The sequence below is a fragment of the Nipponia nippon genome, unplaced genomic scaffold (genome assembly GCF_047370975.1).
Source record: "Nipponia nippon isolate SJK-2023a ecotype South Korea unplaced genomic scaffold, ASM4737097v1 scaffold_1, whole genome shotgun sequence".
Classification (NCBI taxonomy): domain Eukaryota; kingdom Metazoa; phylum Chordata; class Aves; order Pelecaniformes; family Threskiornithidae; genus Nipponia; species Nipponia nippon.
Genome location: NW_028262290.1, coordinates 40,064,634 through 40,088,105, shown reverse-complemented (window position 1 = coordinate 40,088,105; position 23,472 = coordinate 40,064,634). Strand labels below are relative to the sequence as shown.

General features: G+C 36.4%; 1 protein-coding gene across 17 annotated transcripts in view; it reads right to left on the bottom strand.

Annotated features, from left to right (window-relative positions):
* The window catches only part of ASPH (aspartate beta-hydroxylase), a 117,785-nt gene that overhangs the window by 92,169 nt on the left and 2,144 nt on the right, over positions 1 to 23,472 (bottom strand). For 9 of the 17 annotated variants that reach the window (XM_087752521.1, XM_087752529.1, XM_087752592.1 and 6 more), the window contains exons 2-4: positions 7,955 to 8,104; positions 7,109 to 7,153; positions 5,751 to 5,819 (exon numbers count right to left, since the gene is read on the bottom strand). In XM_087752521.1, coding sequence (XP_087608647.1) covers positions 5,751 to 5,819; positions 7,109 to 7,153; positions 7,955 to 8,104 — 264 coding nt within the window. Of the gene's footprint in view, positions 1 to 5,750; positions 5,820 to 7,108; positions 7,154 to 7,954; positions 8,105 to 11,414; positions 11,662 to 11,696; positions 11,816 to 23,472 lie in introns of those variants that run through there. The other 8 variants (XM_087752563.1, XM_087752619.1, XM_087752657.1 and 5 more) reach the window with 5 other exon arrangements.

Genomic DNA, 23,472 nt, shown 5'->3' with positions numbered 1-23,472 from the left:
CCTTCTTCCTAGTCCTAAAACCAAATCCATTTATATTCAGTTTTCTTGCCGCAGCATTTCCCTTTAGACAGTTTTTTACCAGTAATTGTCCACTACTTAAAATCATCCAATTTGTCTTTTTTTTAAACCATTATGTTCAAATTTGAGAGCTTGCAAGTGCTAGCCGAGAATAACATTTAGAAGCAAACAGTATTTAAACAAACTTGTCACAGACATACTGTTAAGGATAACATCTATTCTACCATGCAGAATTTTGATTTTGCTTAGAAGTGAGAACTCTAATTGCTTGGGGGGTGTGTGGGGGGGTGTGTTTTGCAGTTTGTTTGCCTGTTTGGTTTTTTTTTTTTAATGTGTGTCTCAATTGGTTTTTTTTCTATGATATATATTCTACATTATATACTTGATCCTCAGGAATTAATTCCAAACCTGAAGATATACAGAACACTTGATAAAAATGAACAGGTAGCCAATATAAGGGGTGTATGTATTGTTACACAGAAAATCTAAAGCAGGCTAAAGACCACTAAAGTGGAGATGGCCAGAGCAGCAAAGAAAGACCTCATCACTTCTAAACTTTCTGATACCAGGAGTTGCTATCTTGGGCTACAAGACCCACTGATCTAACTGGTGTTTGTAAAATACAAATAAGCCATGCTTGATGCTCTCTCTTTTTTTTTCCCCTTCTGTTTTTTTCTATTAAAATCCACTGTTTTACAGTTATTACTAAATCACATTTCAACTTTTCCATTCTGGGAAAAGTACAACAGAACGATCAATGACAAATGTCAATTATTGCTAGGCTTTAAAGCAGGAGAGGGAGGAATTTTCTCCACTTCTAACCAGAACAAACCTTTGTTTGTGTTGGAAGGAGAAGCAGAAAAGTGGGCTAAGGGTGAAGACAGATTGTTGAGACATAAAATTAAGTGAACATGTTGCACATGCAGACTACAAAGCAATATTAGGTGCGGGTTAATGAAACATTCAAGATAGATAAGTTCATGGCAGAGACATTTAACACATTTCAACATGTTTTTCTTACAGCACATAGTGAAAGTATCAATGATAATTCTGAGGCAACTTCCAAGTCCGTGATGTTCCACATCCTTGTACCTGGATGTCCAGAACCTCTACTTGAGTGACCAGCCATTCTCTTTAATTTTTCACTGGATAGCCCAAAGGCTTAAAAATGACAGATTGAATCCAGGAGGCAATCAAGGTACTATAAATATCCCTCTCCAACTTCTTCCATGGCTTAGTTCTATAAAAATTAAATTTTATAGACTTAACTTTATGCACGGTACTCAGTCATCATTCTACTTTGTTTTCAAAATTTGGACCAAGCAAGATGTAAAGACATAAACCAAAGTAAGTATATTTACTGAAGAAAGAAATCTCAATTTAAGAATGGAAACCTGAATAAAAAAAAAAAATCTAAACTATAAACACAGAATTATAAATATTTGTATCATTCTGTTCTGTTGGAATATGGCATTAAAAAAAGTTTTTTAAAAAAACAACCACCACTCTCAAAAGACCCCAGGCTTTAGACAGCATTTCTGTAAGTGTGAGAAGAACCATATAGATGCCCCTGTTCTTGCACTAAGTCAAGAATAAGACTCTTGGGCAATTATCTTTATAAAATATAATATGGAGTACAGCAGCATATTTTCTTTGAAAAATATTAGGACACCAAAGGTAACCATAGAAACTGGAAGAATATGTCTTATAGTCTTACCATAAAAACCACCAAACTACAAAATCCCAAATCCTTTCTTTACAATTCTTTACAAAAACTACCTAAGATGAATATGATGGCTTTTGAATCTAAAGGTTAAAAAAAAAAAGACACTTCAGCTCGAGTTATAGAAAATAACACATTATTTAATGTATTTATCCTTTGTCTTTCTTTGAAAGAGTTAAAATAAAAAAACCCTAAAAAACAACAACAACAACAAAAACCCAAACTAATTAATACTCAGACTGGTTTTGGTCTTCATTCATCCCCATAATCAAGAAGAACTGCTTTTCCAAGTAAAACTCAGGTACTGATAAGCACACATAAGCATGGTAACAAGTGCCCGAAAATGGTGACAAAAATGGAACTGCCCAACCAGGCAGCCATACCATGCTAAATCAGTGACTCGCAGGAAATAATTACTTTATTTCAGGGGACGTCTAAACATTATAATTTAAATGAAACAGCAATTGAGGGAATGAAAATCTTTATCTATTAAACAGTGTTAGGGCAACCAATGGGGCAGAGGGCTTGCCTACATTCATTTAACAAGACAAAGCCTTTCTTCTGCAAACAACTCTTTTATGAGAACGAGCATATGCAATCTTTTAATATTTGAAGGTGCTACAGTAGAACATGAGAAAAATAGAGAAGAGTATGAAACTTATCCTAAACAGCTGACTGGTAGAAAAGCATTCTTTAAACTCCTATTATCTTACCACAGATTTGCTGAATGTGCAATCTTTGTGTGACTGCTTGCAAACATCTTTTTCTACTATAGGTGAATCAGGGGAAAAAAAGTTGGTTCACAGAAGATTGGATTCTACTGTTTACTACCCTTTGTTTGCTGATACACTAGGGTTGGTTTTTTTTTTTCATTTTCTGCATAGCCAGACTACTCTGAACTAAATGCACAAGAACAATATATTGATGACTTTCTGTAGCTGCAGTTCCAAAATTGTGCTAACTACTGCAGCCATTTAAGTAGAATTTCTCAGGATATTGTTGCTTGTTAAAAAGGACTGAAGAATAAAAAATGGCTCGGCTCCAAAGATCCTATTGCAACAGACATTGGTACTTCTTCTACATGCATTTTTTTTGTAATACTACTAAAGCCACTGTTTCTCTGTACTCAGTTCTCAGGTACAGAGGTATAACACTCCTCCTGAGAAGAATAACTTCCTTCAAAGAACAATCAGAGAGAGGTGGACAAAAAGTAGGAAGAGAATTACTGATATCAGCAGCCCTCAAAGGAGCAGATTAAGAAGCCTCTCTTCCCATTACCAAAAGGAATTCAGTAAACAGAACCTCAAAGAATCTGCAAGATAACTGCAGACTAACTTCAACAAGTTTGCATTTCCACCCTGGATAATTTTTTTTATAAATGGACACAAAACTAACTCAACAAATATTTGGGGTTGGTTGGCTGGCTGGGTTTTAGGTGGGGTTTCCTCCCGCCCCTTACTTGGGCGGGGGGGGGGTCACAGAAGAGGGGAAAAACACACTTCTTGCACACCGTTTTTAAAATTACACAAATACATCAAGAGAACTTAATCATCAAACCTCCTTTGATTTCAACAAATAAAAAGATCAGACCCTATCATATCGTATACATACAAGAAATAAACCAGTAAATTTTAATTCTTCTATTTAGGTGTGCCCAAGTAGCACAGAAAACTACTACGTTATCAGCTACTAAACCATTCTTTGAAATATAAAATAAACTCACGGTGGTAGAAGCGTTTCTCAAAATTAAATTAACTTAAAAATATATTTATCATTAATATGCAAATTAAATCTTTACATTTGTAGTGAAAACTAAAGATTATGGAAGTACACAACATTAAGCCACTGTACACGCCACAATTTCAATATACAGTAGTTTAGCAATAGCTAAAGAACAAAAGAAAAGAAAAAAACCATATGACTTCTAGCATTGAATATCCAATGGTAGTATCTCCTTTTTAAGGCAATATTAAATTAGCAGAGAAACCACTTGCTTTTATGGTAGCCTGACCCAGAGAAAAATCCCAGAAAGTAACAAGTCTTCAAGTACAGCATATGTACTAACAGAATCCTCACAAATAAAATACAAAAGGAGCTATGCATTCAATATTTAGAAAGTTACCGTAATGCAGTTGAATACAGGCTTACTATCTGGTTTTCTTTACCACAAAGACTTAATTCTGGAAGAGCTATTCCTCAAGAGGGAATCTAGTCTTCCAGTTTCTGCATCAATGAAATAATATTAGTCTGCATAGTGTTGTTCATTTTTTAGTCCATATTAAATGTTAAATACAAACAAGCACAATAATTTACTGGGAACCTCAGTTAATAATATTATATGTTAGTTATTAGAAAAAATATATTTTTATATTCATAATTTTATCAGTCATGTAAATTTTCAAAATTTACCATTTCCTCTGTACTGCAGAAAATAAATGAGGTTAAATCATATTTCTAAGCAAGTACTCAAAAATAATAAAAATAACTTTTGATCTGTGACCTTTTAATGTCACATTTGAAGTACAAGGTTTAAATGCGTGATAAGAGAAGCTTATAATAGAAACACTGTCATGTACTGGCAGACTTCCCAGCTATATCAAGTTGCATAAAACAGAGACGTAACAAAGCAGCAGCATGTTTCTGGCTACCACCTTGGCAATCTGAATCCAACTAACACAACCCACAAGAGAATGATATCCACTTTCTATACACTACATAATAGACAAAGAAAGATTAGGATTATAACTATACAAAGTGTTATCTTACTCATCATTTATAACTAACACAGTTTGTAGCTCTGAAGTCATTCAAAGCACTGGAGATTCTTTGGAGTGCCCCTCACATGCACACCACTGCAAACTGGTTCAGTAATTTTGATTGCATGGGTTTTCTTTAACCATGAAGGGATTAAATAAATGAGTCCCCCCCCAAACACTTGCTTATTTCTGCAAACAAAAATGGAGAAAAATAAACTGATGATAAACTGATGTTTATGGAGTATGAGTTTCAAATAGCAAGCCGTAACATCCTGATTAGGACATGGTTTAGTGGCGGACTTGGCAGTGCTAGGTTAACAGTTGGACTTGATCTTAAAGGTCTTTTCCAACCTAAACGATTCTATGATTCTAATATACTACTGATAACTTTGACTAGTTTAAGACACTCCACTTTGCCCTCTGCTCAAGCTATTATTTACTGTGCTGGGGTTTGTTGTTGTTTTATTTATTTGTTTAACTTGCTAGGTTTGCATGCACAGAATAGGCTTACATTTGAACAAATCAATTAAAGAAAAGTAAACTTTTTAACATCAGGTATGCAAGAAGTATGTATCCAATGCTTGACTGTGAAGCTGAAAATGGTAGTGCTTTAACTGCTAGAAGATGTAGGTAGAAGGGCAAGATGATGACACATGCCTAGTGATCAAAATTGCTTTTTGAAAATACAGTGACCAGAAATACATTCTCCCAAACTACAAGGAACAGAAGCCTAAAACCAGTGTTTCAACATGAAAGGAGAAAAATCCATGTCATGTAGCATTTCTGAAGGGCAAAGAAAATCAACAGACTTGTGGAGAACTCAGAATAGAGGAAAGATATTACAAAAATATGCTAAACAAACAGTCATCTAAGAAGTACAAAGGCCTGCTGGAAGTAATTTTAAAAGGGATCTAGCTTAACATGTTAACATAAACAATGTTTTAACTCTCAAAGTGTCTTAAGCCCTGCGTCTGATAAATTTATTAATAATCACAACCATCTTTTCAACAGTCGATACAGCAGCATCAAACACTTAACTTCAAAAACATCCTGTAAGTAATTAAATGCTTTCTACTTACATTGCTATATTAGAAGAAAAAGAACACAACTTGCTACAAGTTGCATACACAATTCTACAATTTGCATTAGGAAAAAAACCCACCACAATTAAATCAATATTTTGACATCAAACAAAACCCAAACATACTATGACAACTGAATTATATAATTATTCCACCTGTTTTTGTACTTGCCTAGCAATACTTTAGCATCTTCCACATCAAAATCTCCATCTCCATCAGCATCATATATCCCAAGCTTGCCTAGAAATGCAAAGAGAGGAAGAAGAAAGAATTAGGGATTCAGCAGTTTGTTTCCAGCACAGTGCTTTCAATGTGCGATGGTTGACTGTCAAGGCTAGGTTGTTACCATACTTTTTTTGATGATTTAGCCATATTCTTCTTAACCATATTCTAAATTTCCTGGAAAATATTACAAATATTTTAAGTTCTTTTCTGCATTTCCTAGACTTTAGACTGAACACAAGTTAGTCTTTATTCCATACATTTACTTTGGTGCTCGCAGATTTAAAACAAACCTCTAATTAAGTGATGCGCTTTATGTGAACATGCTTTGCTCAGAATAAAATTTAAGTTCACAAGGAACATTCAACATGTTTGAGGAAAAAGAAATAATAAACCAAGAATTAATCAAATAATCACCATTTTTTTTCTGATTATATGCTTCTTGCCATTCTAAATTCTCAGGAAAAAAAAAAAAAAGACAGGTATATAACTTTTAGTGCCAAGTTAATAGAAGGTAAGCAACCTACTTCCTGGACAAAGGAAAAACATTCATAATTTTATCAACAACTGTACAACATTCACTGCAGACAAAAAAATTTTCCATCCTTTTATAGGTGAATATAGGTGAATACATCAGACTTCTCACTTTTATTTTTGAAACTGCAGCTCTACCAGACCTAAGTATAAGCAAAAGGAGAACCCAGTTTCTATTCAAAAAGAATTTTTAGCATAGAATCGTGGTATCCAGGATTAGAAGTGTCCTGGGATCACCAAGTGAGTCGAGAGCTATCTAATTAGTTCTGATAAAATTCAGACATAACTTCTAATAGGATTGAAACTCTGCACACCATTTACAGAAGAACTCTAAGTTCTTATAGTTTGGCAGTTTATTATTACATTTGTCATTCTCTAAATGGAGGCAGAACTTGATTGCCATTAAAATAAATGAAATATAGTTCTTAATATGGTACTTAGAAAATTAGAAAACAGTTTTGTGGAAAAAAATGTTCAGACTTGGGTCTAGAATAGAGAAAAATAAGGCCATCACCATTGTACAGAAGCAATCAATTAGAAAGGATCTTTATAGGTTTATGGTTAAACACAGAGTGGTGGAATAAATGTAATTCTCTAGAAATAAGACGAATTGTATCATCTTCAAACCCATGAAGAATGAGACAGATGAGAAATGACTGAGTTTCATGTCATTATAAAAGAACAGTAAGTCTCTAAAAAATTAAAAACAAAAAAGTAAATGAAAATTTTTAGCCAAAGGACTGTAAAGGAATCTTATTTCTCTAATATCCTACCTTGTAGGACCTCTGACAAGTTATAACGGAAATCCTTTGCTTTGGCTGCATGCATGGTAAAAATATAGAAACCATTATTTGCATCACTAGACCCAATTAAGTTTCAAACTAGAAGCTTCTCTTAAAATTTGTCCAGATCAAAAAAAGCATGTACCAACAGACTTTAACAGCTGTAAAGCTTGCAAAAGTGCATGTTGAAGCCTACAAGATCAGGGACAATAGCTCTACCTATGGATATATATCTTGAAATTTGAGACATTAGTTTTCACCCTTAGCTATTATATTAACAATACTATCTTAACATTGTTATATTGAGATACACTTATCACCATTATAAACTTAAAATTGAGGTCGTGCAACAGCTTATTCACGAGAGGATGACTGATCCGTTGTCCTGAGTCTATAGGCAACACGGTCCATCAGAGGAGTGGCAACATCAGCTGCCCACTCTCAAACACTGCTGCAAGTTTCTGAGAGCTTAAGCTGAAACAATGCATATTCAGCTGATGTTTCAAATGTCAGCTACATATTACGTATATGTTATATTATATATATAACAGCATACATGTTACAAAGAGATACAGATCTATCCTTGCATATTTCTTCAATTCTTTAATAAATGCAGTATGCTAATAACCTTTTCCGGTCTTATGAGAATCCCATTTTAACATCATAATAGAGTTCAGCATGAAAACGTACTTTTTGAACTACATTGCCTATTCTTATCATGTAGGTCATTTGCAAACACCACAGTAGTCAATTCAGCTATCTAGAAATTTAAAATGGCCTCCATTTAATGTATATCATAATAATTATTAGATGCGTCTTAAGATTTAAATTTCTTACCTAGAACTTCTTCATAATCTACAAGTTCAAACCAGACAACTGCTACTGATGTCCAAACTCCCAGCAAAGCAATTACCATAAACCAGGTGAAAAATGAGCTTCCAGAGAGGCCTTCTTTCTTTCCATTCTTGCTTCCTCCATGCTTAGTCTCTGTTACAAGTAAGGCAAACAAGTAGGAACAATGAATTTGTGTAAGAGTTAGAAAATTACAATTGAGGATATAATTATAAATCTTGTTTCTTATGACTACACAGAATACAAGACATTTGACTAACACTTTTTTTTTTTTAAAAACTTCATCACTGTTACTTGGTTTTCATATCACTGTGTATTACAGTGGGAAGCTTGATGATTATGTAAGTAAAAGTCCTATAACCAACCAAACACCAAAAACCCACATGTAATTTGTCTTAACAACTTAGTTGGAAATCCCCCCTTCCTCCCCTTTAGTGTATATTTATACAGAGCTTAACATTTTTGAGATGCCTTGCATTTGTGCCAACAGTTCTCAAACTGCCACCAGAGGGCAATATGACCAGCAGAAACAGTTTGGAAGAAAAGCGTTTCTTCTGTAGCAAGTTTCTAAGCTAGTTGAATTAGCTCACAGAATCAACATGAAAATTCAGATAGCCTAAGAAGCCTAAACCCTAAACCATATTAAGGGTAAGACTCCAAGTTCAGACAGTCTACCAACTGAAAATATCTTCCCTGTTGCTTAGAATCAAGCAGAAATTCACTGCATACTGAATACCTTTAGACTTCCAGTCCCATGGAACATACAAGTAAAAGGACAACATAGAGACTTAATGCAAAACACAGCTTCCTTTCCAACCGCACATATGGAAAGTAAGTGTATATAAAAAATACAGTAGTTGTAAACAAACCGACGGGAAAAGAAAGACCTCAACCTAGCATATGGGTAGGGGGGGTTCAAATGGGCATCACCACTAGAAAAGACATAAATTGCTTGGTCCATTGCTTTTGGATCATTTTAGGGAAAGAAGGATACATGTAGTAAATAAATGTGATCCAAAAAGATGACAGTGGCCTTTCTCCAAAGCTCAAGGTCTGCTCTTCTGCCTCCTGACACCACTGCTGCAAGGCTGGCACTTAGCCGCAGTTTCATGTCTGCCAACCTACTCCCCTTCATTCCCTTCTAAGCACCAGCCTTTGCCCGTTCAGCCACAGTCAGTCCTAGTTATTGAAGTAAAACTACTTCTTGCAGATTTTTAAATACTCGAGGAACTCTGTCATGAATATTGTGATAAGATAATAAGGTGGGGCGTTAACTTTATCATATTAACTGCAAGTAGTGTTCGGTGTATTTATCAACAATTATTATAAAAAAATATCCTCAAAGCCTAAATATCAACACGGTTGTTTTTTAGAATAAAATGGAGTAGCTCTAAAAGATGAGTAATGAGAGACTGGTGACCAACATATTTCTGTAGTAGATATTATACAGAAGTACTTTCAGACCCTGATTGCCATCAGGTTCACAGCTGTATTAAACTAACCTTTTATTACATTCATTGTGCTACCTACTGAGTTCAGACCAACAAAAAAAAAAAAAAAAACAAACCAAAGAACAACAACAACAACAAAACCTGGCTCACATCAGCTCTTACTCAGCTCAGCATTTTATCGGGAAAAAAAAAAAGTTCTTTTATTAAGACTACTCCATACAAAGATCAAATACCAACTATTTAGTTTCTTTTCTATATTAAACAAAAATTTGCCTTGGTATAGGCTGTGCAATAATATTCAGAGAGAAACCGAGACAACTTAGCCTCACATCGGGCGCGTATTGCTTGCTACTGCACAGTACCCTAATTACATATGTGCAAGGTCCATACACTTAACTCATCATAACATCTCTCTTGTGGGAAAGATGCACAGGTAGCCTGAAAACAGAGGCAAAGACAAGCAGCATGTGCCAGTACATTCAGAACTATGATCGACTGTATGTAAAAATTATTTAATGTACCCTTGAGCTGGAAGTTTTAATATTCAGAAATAAACAATTACAGAATCATAGAATTGTTTAGGTTGGAAAAGACCTTTAAGGTCATCAAGTCCAACCGTTAACCTAGCACTGCCAAGTCCACCACTAAACCATGTCCCTAAGTGCCACATCTACATGTCTTTTAAATACCTCCCGGGATGGGGACTCAACCACTTCCCTGGGCAGCCTGTTCCAGTGCCTGACTGCCCTGTGGGTGAAGGAGGCTAGGTTATACTATGTAACAGCACAACTTCACTACTCCTGGGTTCCAACGTAGTCAACAGAAGCTTTGTACGTATTTAAAATGAAACCTTAAGGCTAAAAACATTTTAAATTATTCCAGGTTACAACTTTGTTCTAGAGCAAACTAGGTATCAGAAGAGGCAAACAGGAAACTGAATATTACCATATTTCACACTTACTCGTTTACCTTACTGTTTTCTAGTGTTTACTGCTAGTTGCCTCTGAAGAAAGGGGCTTTACTTATTAGAAGAAGGGGGGGGGGGGGGGGGGGGGGGGAGAAAAAAGACATTTAAGTAATCAAGCATAGCTGTTTGTATTTTTTCCAATCTAAAAGACTGTTTCATGCAAATCCCCCAAAAACAGATTCTGCTATAAAAATACCATTCAACAACAGTCACAAAGAAACATTTTTATGCTGTGGACTCCTATCTTACAGAAAAATTATTTTCAAAACTCTTGAAAAATTCTGCTATGTATTCAACCATGGCAGCTCGATCAGGCAACACTTTAATATAAATCAGAGTTACATAATACAAAATTTACCTATGATCTGCACAGACCACCCTACACATCGGGTCAGACCAAAACACTGCAAGGACTGAGGCTAGCTCGGAGCTCATTCCCGGCAGTTAATTCTCAATTCAAGCCCTTTCCCTGCACATGCTGCCAGCCATGTCAGAAGTAGGTCACTTGCCATATCTGGTAAGCCTGCGCTTACACCACCAGATGTCTTTATGCAGACATCAGAAAGTCTTAAAGTGTGCTCTGTGCCTCAGCGGCAAATCTTTAAAAGTCCAATACCTCACTCACCCCACATTAAGAGTCATGCCTAGATAAAAAGGCATGAAAACCTTTTTCCTTTTACTTCAGTTTACAGTAAAGACACCTAGTAATTTCACATACTCCAAAAATAACTTTGAAGTCAGACATTTGAAGACAAAACAATATCTCTTATATTAATCTGTGCTCTACTCAAGCAAAAACTGAGTTACAATTAACCACCTGCCATAAACTCATGAAATACCTCTACTCCAGAGAACATTTAATCAAAGCAAACAGAGGCAGCCCGTAACACAGACTAGAACAGCAAACTGGTTAGAAAACACCAACATACCACAGTAAGCCAGTTATTTTGCTGATTACAAAATCAGACATAGCCAGTATTTGCAACTACACATTTTCCATTTGTTCACAAAAAGGTTACGATTATACCTGTGTCGTCAGCCATAACATCAGTGCTCGATTTCCACAGACAGAGCGAGTGTGTCGGTATCTCCAAATTAATGTTGAAGGCAGAATAAGAAACGATTTATCCTCACTGTAGTCCTGCAACAGGAGCAAACAAATTTCCTAAAGCCAGCTCAGCTGGAACACGAAACTGAACCCAAGAGAAACCTCTCCTTCAAATCTATTTTTAGAGCAGTTATCCTCAGGAGCCAAACGCTTTTCAGAACTCATGGCAATCTAGTTCTGACGACAATGAAATTCACTTACTCCTCCTAACAGAGCATCCTGGGTAGTTGATCCTTTCCCCTCCCCTTAATCCTCCAACATCAAACACAGCAGGGAATGAAACCAAGCACATTGTACTGTAGTATTTTTGCCGCAATGTATGCCTCAGTGCCTGAGCTCTAAGGACATTAAATCCACCAGCATAAGCTGAAACACAAGTCTGGACACAAAGCTTGCCTGCTTGCATTTGTTAAGTTGGCGCTCGCCCAAGAAACTTTCTCCATGCTGGCAACCCTCTACCAGGCCTCCCGAGTATCCTGTAGAGACTGCTCATTTGAAACTTGCTAACTACTTTAAGAATCAAAGACAGCTAATTTCTAAAATGTAGGTTTGAGTCTCCTAAGAGTTACTTGAAATCAACCATGTGCATTCTTGCCAAAGGATTTTCAGATCTGAACTGTTCCCCTAGTACACCTCATATTTGCTTCTAGCAGACCCAAAGGAGGGTTACTGACAGTTTTGCCAAAGCAAAGCCTGTTTCCCTAGAGCACAAAATACCACATGCCATAAAGGTAAACCAGGCAAAATTTCTATTGCATACTTGTTAAAAGTAGTAGAGGTGGTGTTAAAAGCAGCAGAGGGATCTGGACAGGCTGGATCAATGGGCCGAGGCCAACTGTATGAGGTTCAACAAGGCGAAGTGCTGGGTCCTGCACTGGGGTCACAACAACCCAACGCTACAGGCTTGGGGAAGAGTGGCTGGAGAGCTGCCCAGAGGAAAAGGACCTGGGGGTGTTGGTCAACAGCCACCTGAATATGAGCCAGCAATATGCCCAGGTGGCCAAGAAGGCAAATAGCATCCTGGTTTGTATCAGAAATAGTGTGGCCAGCAGGACCAGGAAAGAGATTGACCCCCTGTACTGGGCACTGGTGAGGCCGCACCTCGAGTACTGTGTTGGGCCCCTCAGTACAAAAAGGATATTGAGGTGCTGGAGCATGTCCAAAGAAGGGCAAGGAAGCTGGTGAAGGGTCTAGAGCACAAGTCTTCTGAAGATCGCCTGAGGGAGCTGGGGTGGTTTAGCCTGGAGAAGAGGAGGCTGAGGGGAGACCTTATTGCTCTCTACAACTACCTGAAGGGAGGTTGTAGCGAGGTGGGGGTCGGTCTCTTCTCCCAAGTAACAAACGATAGGACGAGAGGAAATGGCCTCAAGCTGCGCCAGGGGAAGTTTAGGTTGGATATTAGGAAAAATTTCTTCACCAAAAGAGTTATCAAACATTGGAACAGGCTGCCCAGGGAAGTGGTTGAGTCCCCATCCCGGGAGGTATTTAAAAGACGGGTAAATGTGGTGCTTAGGGACATGGTTTAGTGGTGGACTTGGCAGTGTTAGATTAACGGTTGGACTTGATGATCTTAAAGGTCTTTTCCAACCTAAATGATTCTATGATTCTATGATTTTGCTTTGTTGCCCTCCCTTTCCAGAAAGGACTAACACTAACTCATCTCATTCACCTCTCCTTTAAATTCTGACAATAGTCACTCTACCTGTACAATTTAAAGCTAACAGAAATGATTAATGATCAACATACCCTCTTCTTCTTAAGGACCAGAAAAGGAGGAAAAAAAAACCCCACTAATATACTATTCAACTTATTTACATCTTCAATTTTAGCAAGCTATTCTTTTCCCACTGCATTTCAGACAAAAACCAGCTCCTTTTGTGTGGGAGGAAGACAGAAACAAACTCATGTCTCATTAACAGCAACCCTAATAAAAACTTTATGATCTAGCACTCAGCCCTTCCTCCCCCACGGTTCTTTAAATAACATAGCCATCAGGTAGATGGAGTGAACAGTGGAATGTTACAGCTACTTTGAAAAACAACATATACCTCCTGTGGTTTTAACATCCAGCAACTAACTCCCAAATGCACTTCCTAATAGCTCAAGGGAGAGAAAAGTGAGAAATAACACCGAACTGAGTTTAAGACTTTTCAAATGGACGTAAAGAAACTACAGGCAGTTGATTCTATAACTAGTGTATCTTTTAACTATTTTTAAAGCCATCAAACAGAACAGATGCTTTAAAAAAGACCTCCTGACTAGTACATTTCAGCAACTTATGTGATGCACAAGTGATTTAGAGCCAGACAGGAGGAAAATTTAAACAAAGGGTAAAAGTAACCAAATATACAGAGAAATCAACAGCTTATTATGGGAAATAATTGTACGGGCAATTATATGTAGTCTATTGCATATAAAACCTATATTGTTTTGACAGGCATTAAATTAGGCAATTTGTTGCAACTTCACTTTGGCTGCACCTGCATTTGCAGATACCAGATCTTACTACAAGTGGATTCACAGAGCATACAACATATGCATACATTCGTATGTTGGGGGGATTGCCCCAAACTAGATCTTACCTGGCTGACTGCCCATAAGCTGTTGCAGCATACCTTTCTGTTTCATTTCATTCAAACCTATGTAAGTATATTCAGGGACAACAGCACAATGAATAAAAGCAAGTGAGTGGAAACACTCAATAAAGTAATTTCAAATGTACACTCCCAATCTGAACTAACACACATATATTGACCTTTAACCAAGTACCCACAGCCTTATCTTGTGCCCTTTAAAAATCAATTGATTGCAAGAACAGGCATTCCCAAGAAATGACAAACATCTTTCTTCCTGAAAGGGAAGGCTACAGCTAAAATGAAGAAACTCTTCAGTCTCATCAAAGGAAGATGGACCAAAGGGCCACAAAACTGATCATACAGCCCATGAACACAGATTAATGCAGACCTTGAAAAATACAGCTTATACATATATCTTTCTGAGTGCTATAGTTCAAAATATGAGATGACATAATTTTGGTTAGTTTTGTGAAAAACAAAGGTTAAACTGAATAGTTATATATTTAAAATACAATTCAAGATTGGGGTAGCTAAGTCAACAGCGCAGACTTCTTGCGAGGTCTCATTCTACTGTGTTCAAATGCTCTGACTACAGGTTTGTCTGTTGGCTCTTTTTTGAACCAACTCAAATTGCTTCACTAACACTTAAAATTATTATTCTTCACCTCACTTGTGTAACTGTTTCAAATTTAAAAACTATTTTCAAGTTAGTTTTGCTACAACTGTGCACTCCATGCTATTTTAGTTAATTTTAGAAAAGCATAATTGACAATCAAGACTAGCAGAATTAATTCCACCTGTAGATCACTACTGAAGAGCTAGCAAAGAAGCTTGGGGAAAAAAATGTCAGCTATGAACACAAAAATAAAAGCAGGCTTCAAAGCACCAGGCTAAGCTTTTGTAATGTGTATAATTATTTCTCATAAAGGTGCATTAGGAAGCAATATGGAAGCCATTATGGATTATCACATGAAGAGAAGGGTGCACACCAGCAGGCAGTTACTAGAAATTAGAAAAGCACAGTGAAAGGGAAAACAAAACACTAACCTCAGAGAAATATCTAAAAACAGTATTTCAGAAATAAAAATTATCAATCAGCTAGATCACAGGGTGACTTTAGAACAAGCTCGTTTTAAAAGCAAAATGCAGAGCAATATAAAACAGATATGAGAGGGAAGTAAAAAACTAAAATAGGTTACAGTAGAACAGTCTTATCACCAATACAGCTGAACTAGTAGCAGTGCAAAGACAGAAAACAACCTCTGTTGTATGAGCATGGCCTACTACTGCTTGACATTTTTGCCAAATTTTCTTCTACAATACGATTAATGATAAAACAACAGTTGCAAGCCATTCTCAGTAATAAAATTGCAGTTAATTATTTTTAACAGTTTTTACACAAAGGTTTTTTGCGTAGGGTCAGTAACAAGTATTTTGAGTAAAATATCTATTAAAGGGAAGTTTAGGGCATTCTCTGTTGATACTATTTTCCCCTTCCCATTAAAATGAGCTTTTTTTTTTCCCCCCTTCTCAGAAAGAGACTAAAGTCCAGTTTTTCCCCTCCTTTCTAGGTAGGAAAAGGGACTCTGGACATAACTGGCCTATCATCATGCTCACTCTCAGCAAGCTGAATCTCTGTTTCACATTGGGTTGGAACAGTTTCAAAAACAAGAATTTAAAATATACACTCTCACTCCTGTTCATGCATACCCAATAAACAGCAGCTGCAGCACTGAAAGTCAACCAAACTTTTTCTTCTTCAAGAAGAAAATGGAATTAAATCTTTTGCTCCCCTATCTTGGGTGAGAGTTCCAATTACCAAAACATTGTACAGAAGTAAGAAACCACTCTTTCTCACCCTGTTCTACACAGAATCAGATCTGCAATCCTATTATCTGAAAATACGCTTCAAGTAAAATAGATACATGTAGAGTTTTTTCTTTCTTTATATTCAGTTTATAAAGAGAGATGGTCAATACTTTTAAAAGGTCAGCCCATTTCTGAATATAAGCTGTTACAGTTGAAAGTACTTTTAAGCCTAGAGATACCTTTCTGGTTCACAGGAAGCACCACAATGTTTAGAAGAGTGTTTTAGTTGCAAACAAAGGTGATTTGTTGCTAAGAAGTGAGAATTAATTATTTTTCAGAAAAAAATACAACACAAAACAAGACTATCATCTGTCTGACTGATGTCAAGCCTCATTCCCAGTTTTTTTTTAAATTATTGTTCTTATGTAGTTAGTTTTATTCTCACTATAAACAGTGAACAAATCCTGGTTGCTTTCCATTTAAATGATTCTTCTAAGACACACATACACAGCAAAAATCAGAAAATTTCTTCAGAAGAAATCTACTCATAAAAGAAACATCGTAAGAATGACTAGCTTTGTTGCTTTGTTTTGTTTTTGTTTTGTTTTTTTTTTAAAGAAATGGAAGGTTTTCTCTCCAAGAGAAAACCGGTCACAAATTAAAGACAAAAAGAAACATAATGAGAAATTCTGTCCTAGGAGGTTGCACAGTTTCATAAGACCTGTGAAAGGCACTTCATCTAAATACAGCACACAACAGTGATTTCTACTTGCAGTGCTAGCTCCACACTTTTCAGTGAGGTTTGGAGAGACCAGCTGTTTGCCACCATAAGAGCTGCTGTTAACAATTTTCCTCTGGAGTTCCGTTTATCTAAGCATAACTGCTGAAGTCAGAGGAGGTAAAAATGAATACAGAGATATGTGTTAATAAGAGAAAATCCTGAATCTGCACCTGCTGCTTTTCTAAACGTGCTAGAAAGATGATCGCTTTCAAAAGCTAGTCAAATTTTGTCCAAGCCATGTTTTGGGATTTTCTTTTTGGTTATTCAGATGAACTTTTTTTCAAATAGTTCTTCAATTAGGATTTATTACAAGGAAAAAATGCACACAGATGTGCACACAGCTTAAATAGTGACTAATTATGACACTGCTTACAACTTTGCAGAGTTTTATAATGAATACAGACTAACAACGGGAATATATTTAAAGCACTATTTAATGCATTCATAACATACTATCTGAATAGTTTAGATTAGTTTTGGTTTTTGGGTTTGTTTGTTTGTTTTTTAAAACCTTTTCTCCACAAACTTAAAGATAGTATACTAACAGGCTTAGAGAGTTAGCACTTCAGGAAAAAATAAAAGTCCTGTAAAGACAGAACAAAAATATTTTGTGTTATCTATTCCCTTAATCTAAATAGATTTGTATAGAAAAGTAAGCCTTCTTACATTCTGATATTTTTCACAAACACTTTAGTCATTTTCTCAAGTTTTGTTTTTATGTGTATACAAACACAAAATAGAATTAATGTCCAAAAATGGAATGTAGAACTTGCCTCTTGTACACTTACTTGACTCAAGCATAGTTTTTATACCCTTTCTACTCTCTCCCCTCTTCCAAGCCAGCCCCCCAAAATTCTAACTTTGACATCTTAAACATCAGGCCAAGAAATTCACAGTTAAGACTACAAGCTTATAAGGAAATTTTAGCTTGTCTCTTGCTACAGGATCAACATACCTGTATCAGCTGTAACACTGATAAGGAGACAAAATTAATTCTGATTTTAACTGTGCAGATGACTTAAAGATCTTTAATAGCTGCTATTTTGATTAACCAGCTCTCTCCCACAGAACATTCGGAAATAAGATTTAAAATTATACAGTCTACCTATCTTGTATTTGAATGATTTTGTGTAGCCAATAGTCCTACATATTTACTAGGTTAATTAAATATTTGGTTGTATTCAGGCCAGAGCAAAGTTCAGGAAAGGTAAATGTGGAGAGGAAATACAAGAAATATTTAAGCCCAGAACATGCAAATTCTGCTGGTGGTGACCTTTAAAAAAAGTTTCTATTACATAAGGTTGAAAATCCTCGTCACTGCATGCTGGCATTAATTTTAGGGTATTTTTTCCTTGTTCCATTTTCCTATCCTGTAATGTGGGTCATATCAATTTGTTTTAGCAACAAGTCCCAATTAAGCCACAAAGGAAAGAAAACAGATGATGTAGTTTCAGTTCTTTCAATTTTTCTCACGGTTTGAAGGAGTTTCAAATAGAAGCAAATAAAACTCTAGTTGCCATGCAAGTACCTACAACTCTGCTATTCATAGGTTTCCGCTCATGCAAAAAAGAACTTTTAAAAATCCTTTATTTAATGCCTAAAACTTATCAAAGTTTCAAGTCTGATACTAAGTCAATTTAATTAGGTACTAGCTCATAGAGGTGCTATGCAGCTGCAATTCCTATAGAGTTCAAAAGAGTTTGTAGGTGTCTCATACCTACAGTCATTACATAGTCTTGGATCTATAAATAGTTTTAAAAATATGTTGTTAGGAGATCTCAGTTGCAAAAGTAGTGCTCTTTTCACAACTTTCTTGCTACAGAAGGTATGGCTATTACTATATGGCTATGGCTCCAGTTACTACAGAAAGACACAGTTCCACAGTTACAAACTGCTGTCTGATCTTTCTTTAGTAATACTACAAAACCACCTTTAAAAACACTAGTGTAAAACGTGAGAAAGTGAGATATGTTACATTAGTAATTAATCGTTGATTATCATTTAAGCAGAACCTCGGGAAATGAAATTGTAAAACAAGAAAACAGCTACTGAATAGTTATAAAAGCTCTAGCTATTAAATGTTTTATAAAGGAAGTCTTCAAACAAACAGCCTGGTAGCATTTGTTACACTGGGTAAGTACATGCATAGTAATAGTGCAACTGCATATGAAGGAGAGACTAAAATTTGTTTCATTTAAAAAGTTCTAGCAAAGCTGAACCACACCTACTAGTCTGTTCAAACTCAGTATATGCTTATCTCCATACTTCATTTCCAGTGTGTTTAAAGACACATAATAGAGTTATGATTTTCATTTCAAAGCATAGCTCAAAACTCTGCCATGCAAAGAGCTAGCCTGTAGGATGCAGTTAGAACAAAGATTGCTGCAGGCTATCACACAGATTACCAGTTTGTGATCTTCATCAGGAAAGAATCACTTGGAGTAAATCAGAACTTCACTGCTCAAGTTTTCTACAATGAAGAATTCAACATAAGAATTAGCACAGGAACACTTTTTACATGTTTCAAAGTGATTCAGAAAGGTGCACCTGAAAATGAACTTTTTACTTTTCATCCAGGAGATCAGTAAAGGGGTTTTCAGTTTAAAGAAAGAGCAATATTGGAACCTTACCTCTTTATGCACTCTGTAATTAGAAATAATCTTAACACACATGCCTGTTACTGCTAGTAAGTTTTGTTGTCTTTACTGAAGCCCTTAAATATCCAGCCATTACATTAGCATATCCAACCAAACCATTCGCCTTCTATGTTCACACCATGGCTCTATGATGATATAATCAAACACAAAACTCTAGATTCAGCTTCAGCCTCCCCTGATGCCCAGTCACTCATTGTCATCTCTTCCCTTCTACCCAAACGACTTTCCATAAAGCTGTGTACTAAGCTAGTCTGGGGAATAAAGAAAAGAGTCAGCCTTCAGCTTATCAGTTCCCTTGTGTGGTTCACCTAGCACCTGCACAGCTACTAATTCAAGTCCAGGGGAATTGAAAAGAGGAAGACTGCAGAGCAACCTCAGACTAGATTAAGCTGACTGCAGACCTATACCATTGAACTGTAAAAAGATTTAACTCCTTAATCCCCCAATATGATATATATCCCTTGAGTCTGAACCTAGACTAGCTACCACCTCTGACAAGGAATTTTCAGGAGCATTCTCAGAGTAACTGCCAAAATCTGAGAAAATATGCTCCAACTTTCTGTCTCCCTGAGATTATTAATGATACCTGAAGTTCGCCACCTAGCATTTTAAACAAGCTCTATCCCCAAAAGGCTATTGAAAAGGTTACCTCTCTGATGTACCATTTAACTCTTAACGAGATGCTCAAAATGTGTATGACGCAGACATCCTTACAGATGTCAAGTGCAAGGCTCCTCCATATTTGAAGCACCATACCTTTTAGCCCACGATGACTTCCCGCATACAGGTAAAATACATTAGACAACACAGAGCAGGCCCATGATTTCAGCCCACACTAGATCAAAAGGGGCAGGAGAACTTTCCTTGATGTCTTTATCACATGGCAGCATCTCCGGAAGCGGGGAGAGGAATCTCCCAGTGTTCCAGAATTCTTAAGGAGAAAAAGTACTCATAGAGGGAAAGTATCAAGCTCTCTTTGTTTTTATGTTAATCCTGCTACACTTTGGTATCAATCTTAAAACCCAAAATAATACTTCCTTGAGAAAAAGCAAAGGGAAGAAATCCAAATACCAGGCAATATGGAAAAACAAGTCATAAAAGCATATACTGTGTTCAGATTGATCATTTTTCACTACAGAGTGACCCTGGCAGTCAATTACCATACCCTTCAATAACTAATGGTGTATAGAAAGTTTCATACAGATAGACCTAAGAGATGACAGGGTTGCCTTTTTAGGGTTTAGAGCTCATTTAACTCTAGTTCTAGGTGAATGAAGAGGTGTATCAAGGACTCACTATTCCAATGCAAATATGCTCACATATGCGGAGGAATGCCTGTGTTAACAATTTTAAGGATGTTATTTACATCACTTTCATTTATTCAGAGATAAGAAAACCGTCTTGTTTGAAGAGTTACTGCCTCAAGTTTTGTGCAGGACATTTAGAAAAAGAAAGAAAAAAAAACAAGGAGGGGGGGAACCCAGCAAAACCAGTAACTTCACTGATGGCACTGCTGCAACACACCCTGTAAATTACAGATGTTTGGACCATTACTGTTGCTTCCATTACTTAATTTGGCAGATTATTTTACAATATGTTAAAATGTTTTCCAGAAAGGCCACCCTGAACAAGACACAAGGCAGACAGATGAATCACAAAGAGGTAGCTATCCGCATTTTCATGGTTTTGCTATCTGTATTAGCACATTTTAGGGTTTCCTGAAGATTTAGGGAAGAAGCATACAGAGACACATACACAGTTGTTATTTAGATACTTTGTCACTGACATGAGCAATTCATACTTTGAAAGCTATAATTAGCTATTAGATACCAGGTACACAAATGCCATTAAAATTCAGAGATCTAGGATTAGTCTCACAAGTCGTAACCAACTTTCCTGGTTAAATCCATCTTTTTCCGAATAGAGACATGGTTTTTACCAGTCTGTGCCAAAGTATTTAAAAAATAATAATATCTGGCACTAATGGTAAAAATTCAAGATCTTCGCCTAGTTGTAAGCAACTAAAGTAGGCAATAGGATAAGGTCGGTGAAGAAATCACTGCAACATTTCTAGAACAGTATATAAAGATTCCACCAGTGAGACACAGACAAAGAATTTCTCATTTGTCTGCAGTAGTCATACAGCAACTCTAACAAAGTAATAACTCTCCATTGTATACTCCTGAATACTGGAGGTGTTACAAGAAAACATTCTAACATCGAGTTTAAATAGCCAAATCAAAGCACTGAGCAGCACATTAACTGAATTAATGAGAATTTGTATTAGTTCAGTAAACACTAGGAGCTAGGTTTGGACAAACCAGTCAAAACATCTGTTAAGCCCCACAGAGCATCCCGAATTTACATCCCACTTATGACCTCCAATGCCTTAATACCCTTCTTCCTAAGGATTACAATTAAAATGAAGAAGGAAGTAACGGACATATTGTAACACAAGAAATCATATGATATACTACCAAATTGTAAAGTCAAGAGCATAAAGCGAGCACACTGGTCAGCAGTTCAGGTCAGAAATTAGAGAGACATGATTTTCAGATAGATGGAAGCATCATGTTTACAGAGAATCTGTAGTGTAAGAAAAGGAGATGTTACACCACAGCACAGCAGGGTAGGTGAGAGAGACCAGAGAAGGCACGGGCAACCCCACTTAAAGCATCGGAAGCAGTGATGTCAAGTTCAATGCTCCCAAGAGCCAACAAAAGAGCTTCAGCAGGAAAAAAGTGACCTCTTTAGCTGATGAACTTTCTCTGCTCTTTAGGTAAATTAAAAAGCTAATGGAGAGCCTCACCCAGAGAAAGTACACTATAAAGTAGTCTTCACAACAGAGATGAGATATAATGTAAAAGTTCATGCAAATTAACCAGCACAACTATCTTTCTAGAAGTGATACTGTTAACTAAAGAATTAATATTAGCACAAAATTGCATTTGGATAAGGACATCAGGTCAACTTGAACACATACAAAAAAACCCCCCAAATTCAAAGAAAGCTGAAAAGCCAGAAATTAAGGAAAGGATTAGATTAAGGCACCTTATAAGCTCCAAAAGATGAGTAAAAGGAGTTAAAAGCTTTGCAATACTTTCACATTTGGATATATAAGGAAACTACATGGTTAAAACAGGAAAAAGAGAAATCTAACATCTTCTGGGATCTTGCAGAGAAAAGTCAGGGATGTCAGAAGGTAATCTCAATCGTTATTATGGAGATAAAGAAAATTTATCAAAGCAACAATAGAGTTCTTTGACTTCAATCTGTGTGACAACAGAGCCTCAGAACTAGCAGAGGTAGGATTTTTTTTTTTTTAAATAAAATGCAGTTGTCTGTAGATACAGACGGTGTCGTGTCAGACGTGGGTTTTGTATAGTGCCTAGCTTACTGGAGAACTACTCTCCCACTTGTAGTAGGAAATAGAAAGAAAACAGACAGCAATTATTGCACAACTATATCATCAATGAGAATTATGTTTAAGTAAGTCCTTGCTTACGTACTATAAGACAAAAGACACCCACAAAACAACATGATGATAGATGCCTTCATCATCAGTACTCTTACTTCTACAGGTAAGCATAGCTTACAAAGTAATTAATATTTTTTTCAGCCACCTGTATTTCGAAAGTAGCTGGGCTGCTGATCCTCACTCTTACTGAAGGGCTTCTCCACAACCACCTGCTAATGCCCACAGCATTTCCAAATTTCCCGTCCCATGAAATTTATGGGAGTTAATTCATGACCAGGTGACATGCGTTTGTTCCTGTACCAAAACTTTCCCTCACCTAATGAAGCTTTAAGGATCTATCTATTCAGCAAGTATCTATTACTTCATCTAGCTGTTTAAAATTGATTTTCTTCCTTTTGAGAGGCCACAGTTTTTACAATGGATTCTGCAGGCTACTGACAAGAAGCCAAACTTTCCAGTAAAGATAATAACTAACACATGTTTCCCTCTCTAAGTATCCTGACACTGTCAAATTTTCATGTGGTTTTTGCTTCTGTACTCCAAATAAAATCACTGGCATATTCATACAATTCTGTAAATATCACTTTCAAAGAAGTGTCCATCAGTAGCAGTACAAAGCTTAAAAACAAAGATTTTTTTTTTCATTAGGACTCATTTGACAGCTTCTAGTATATGA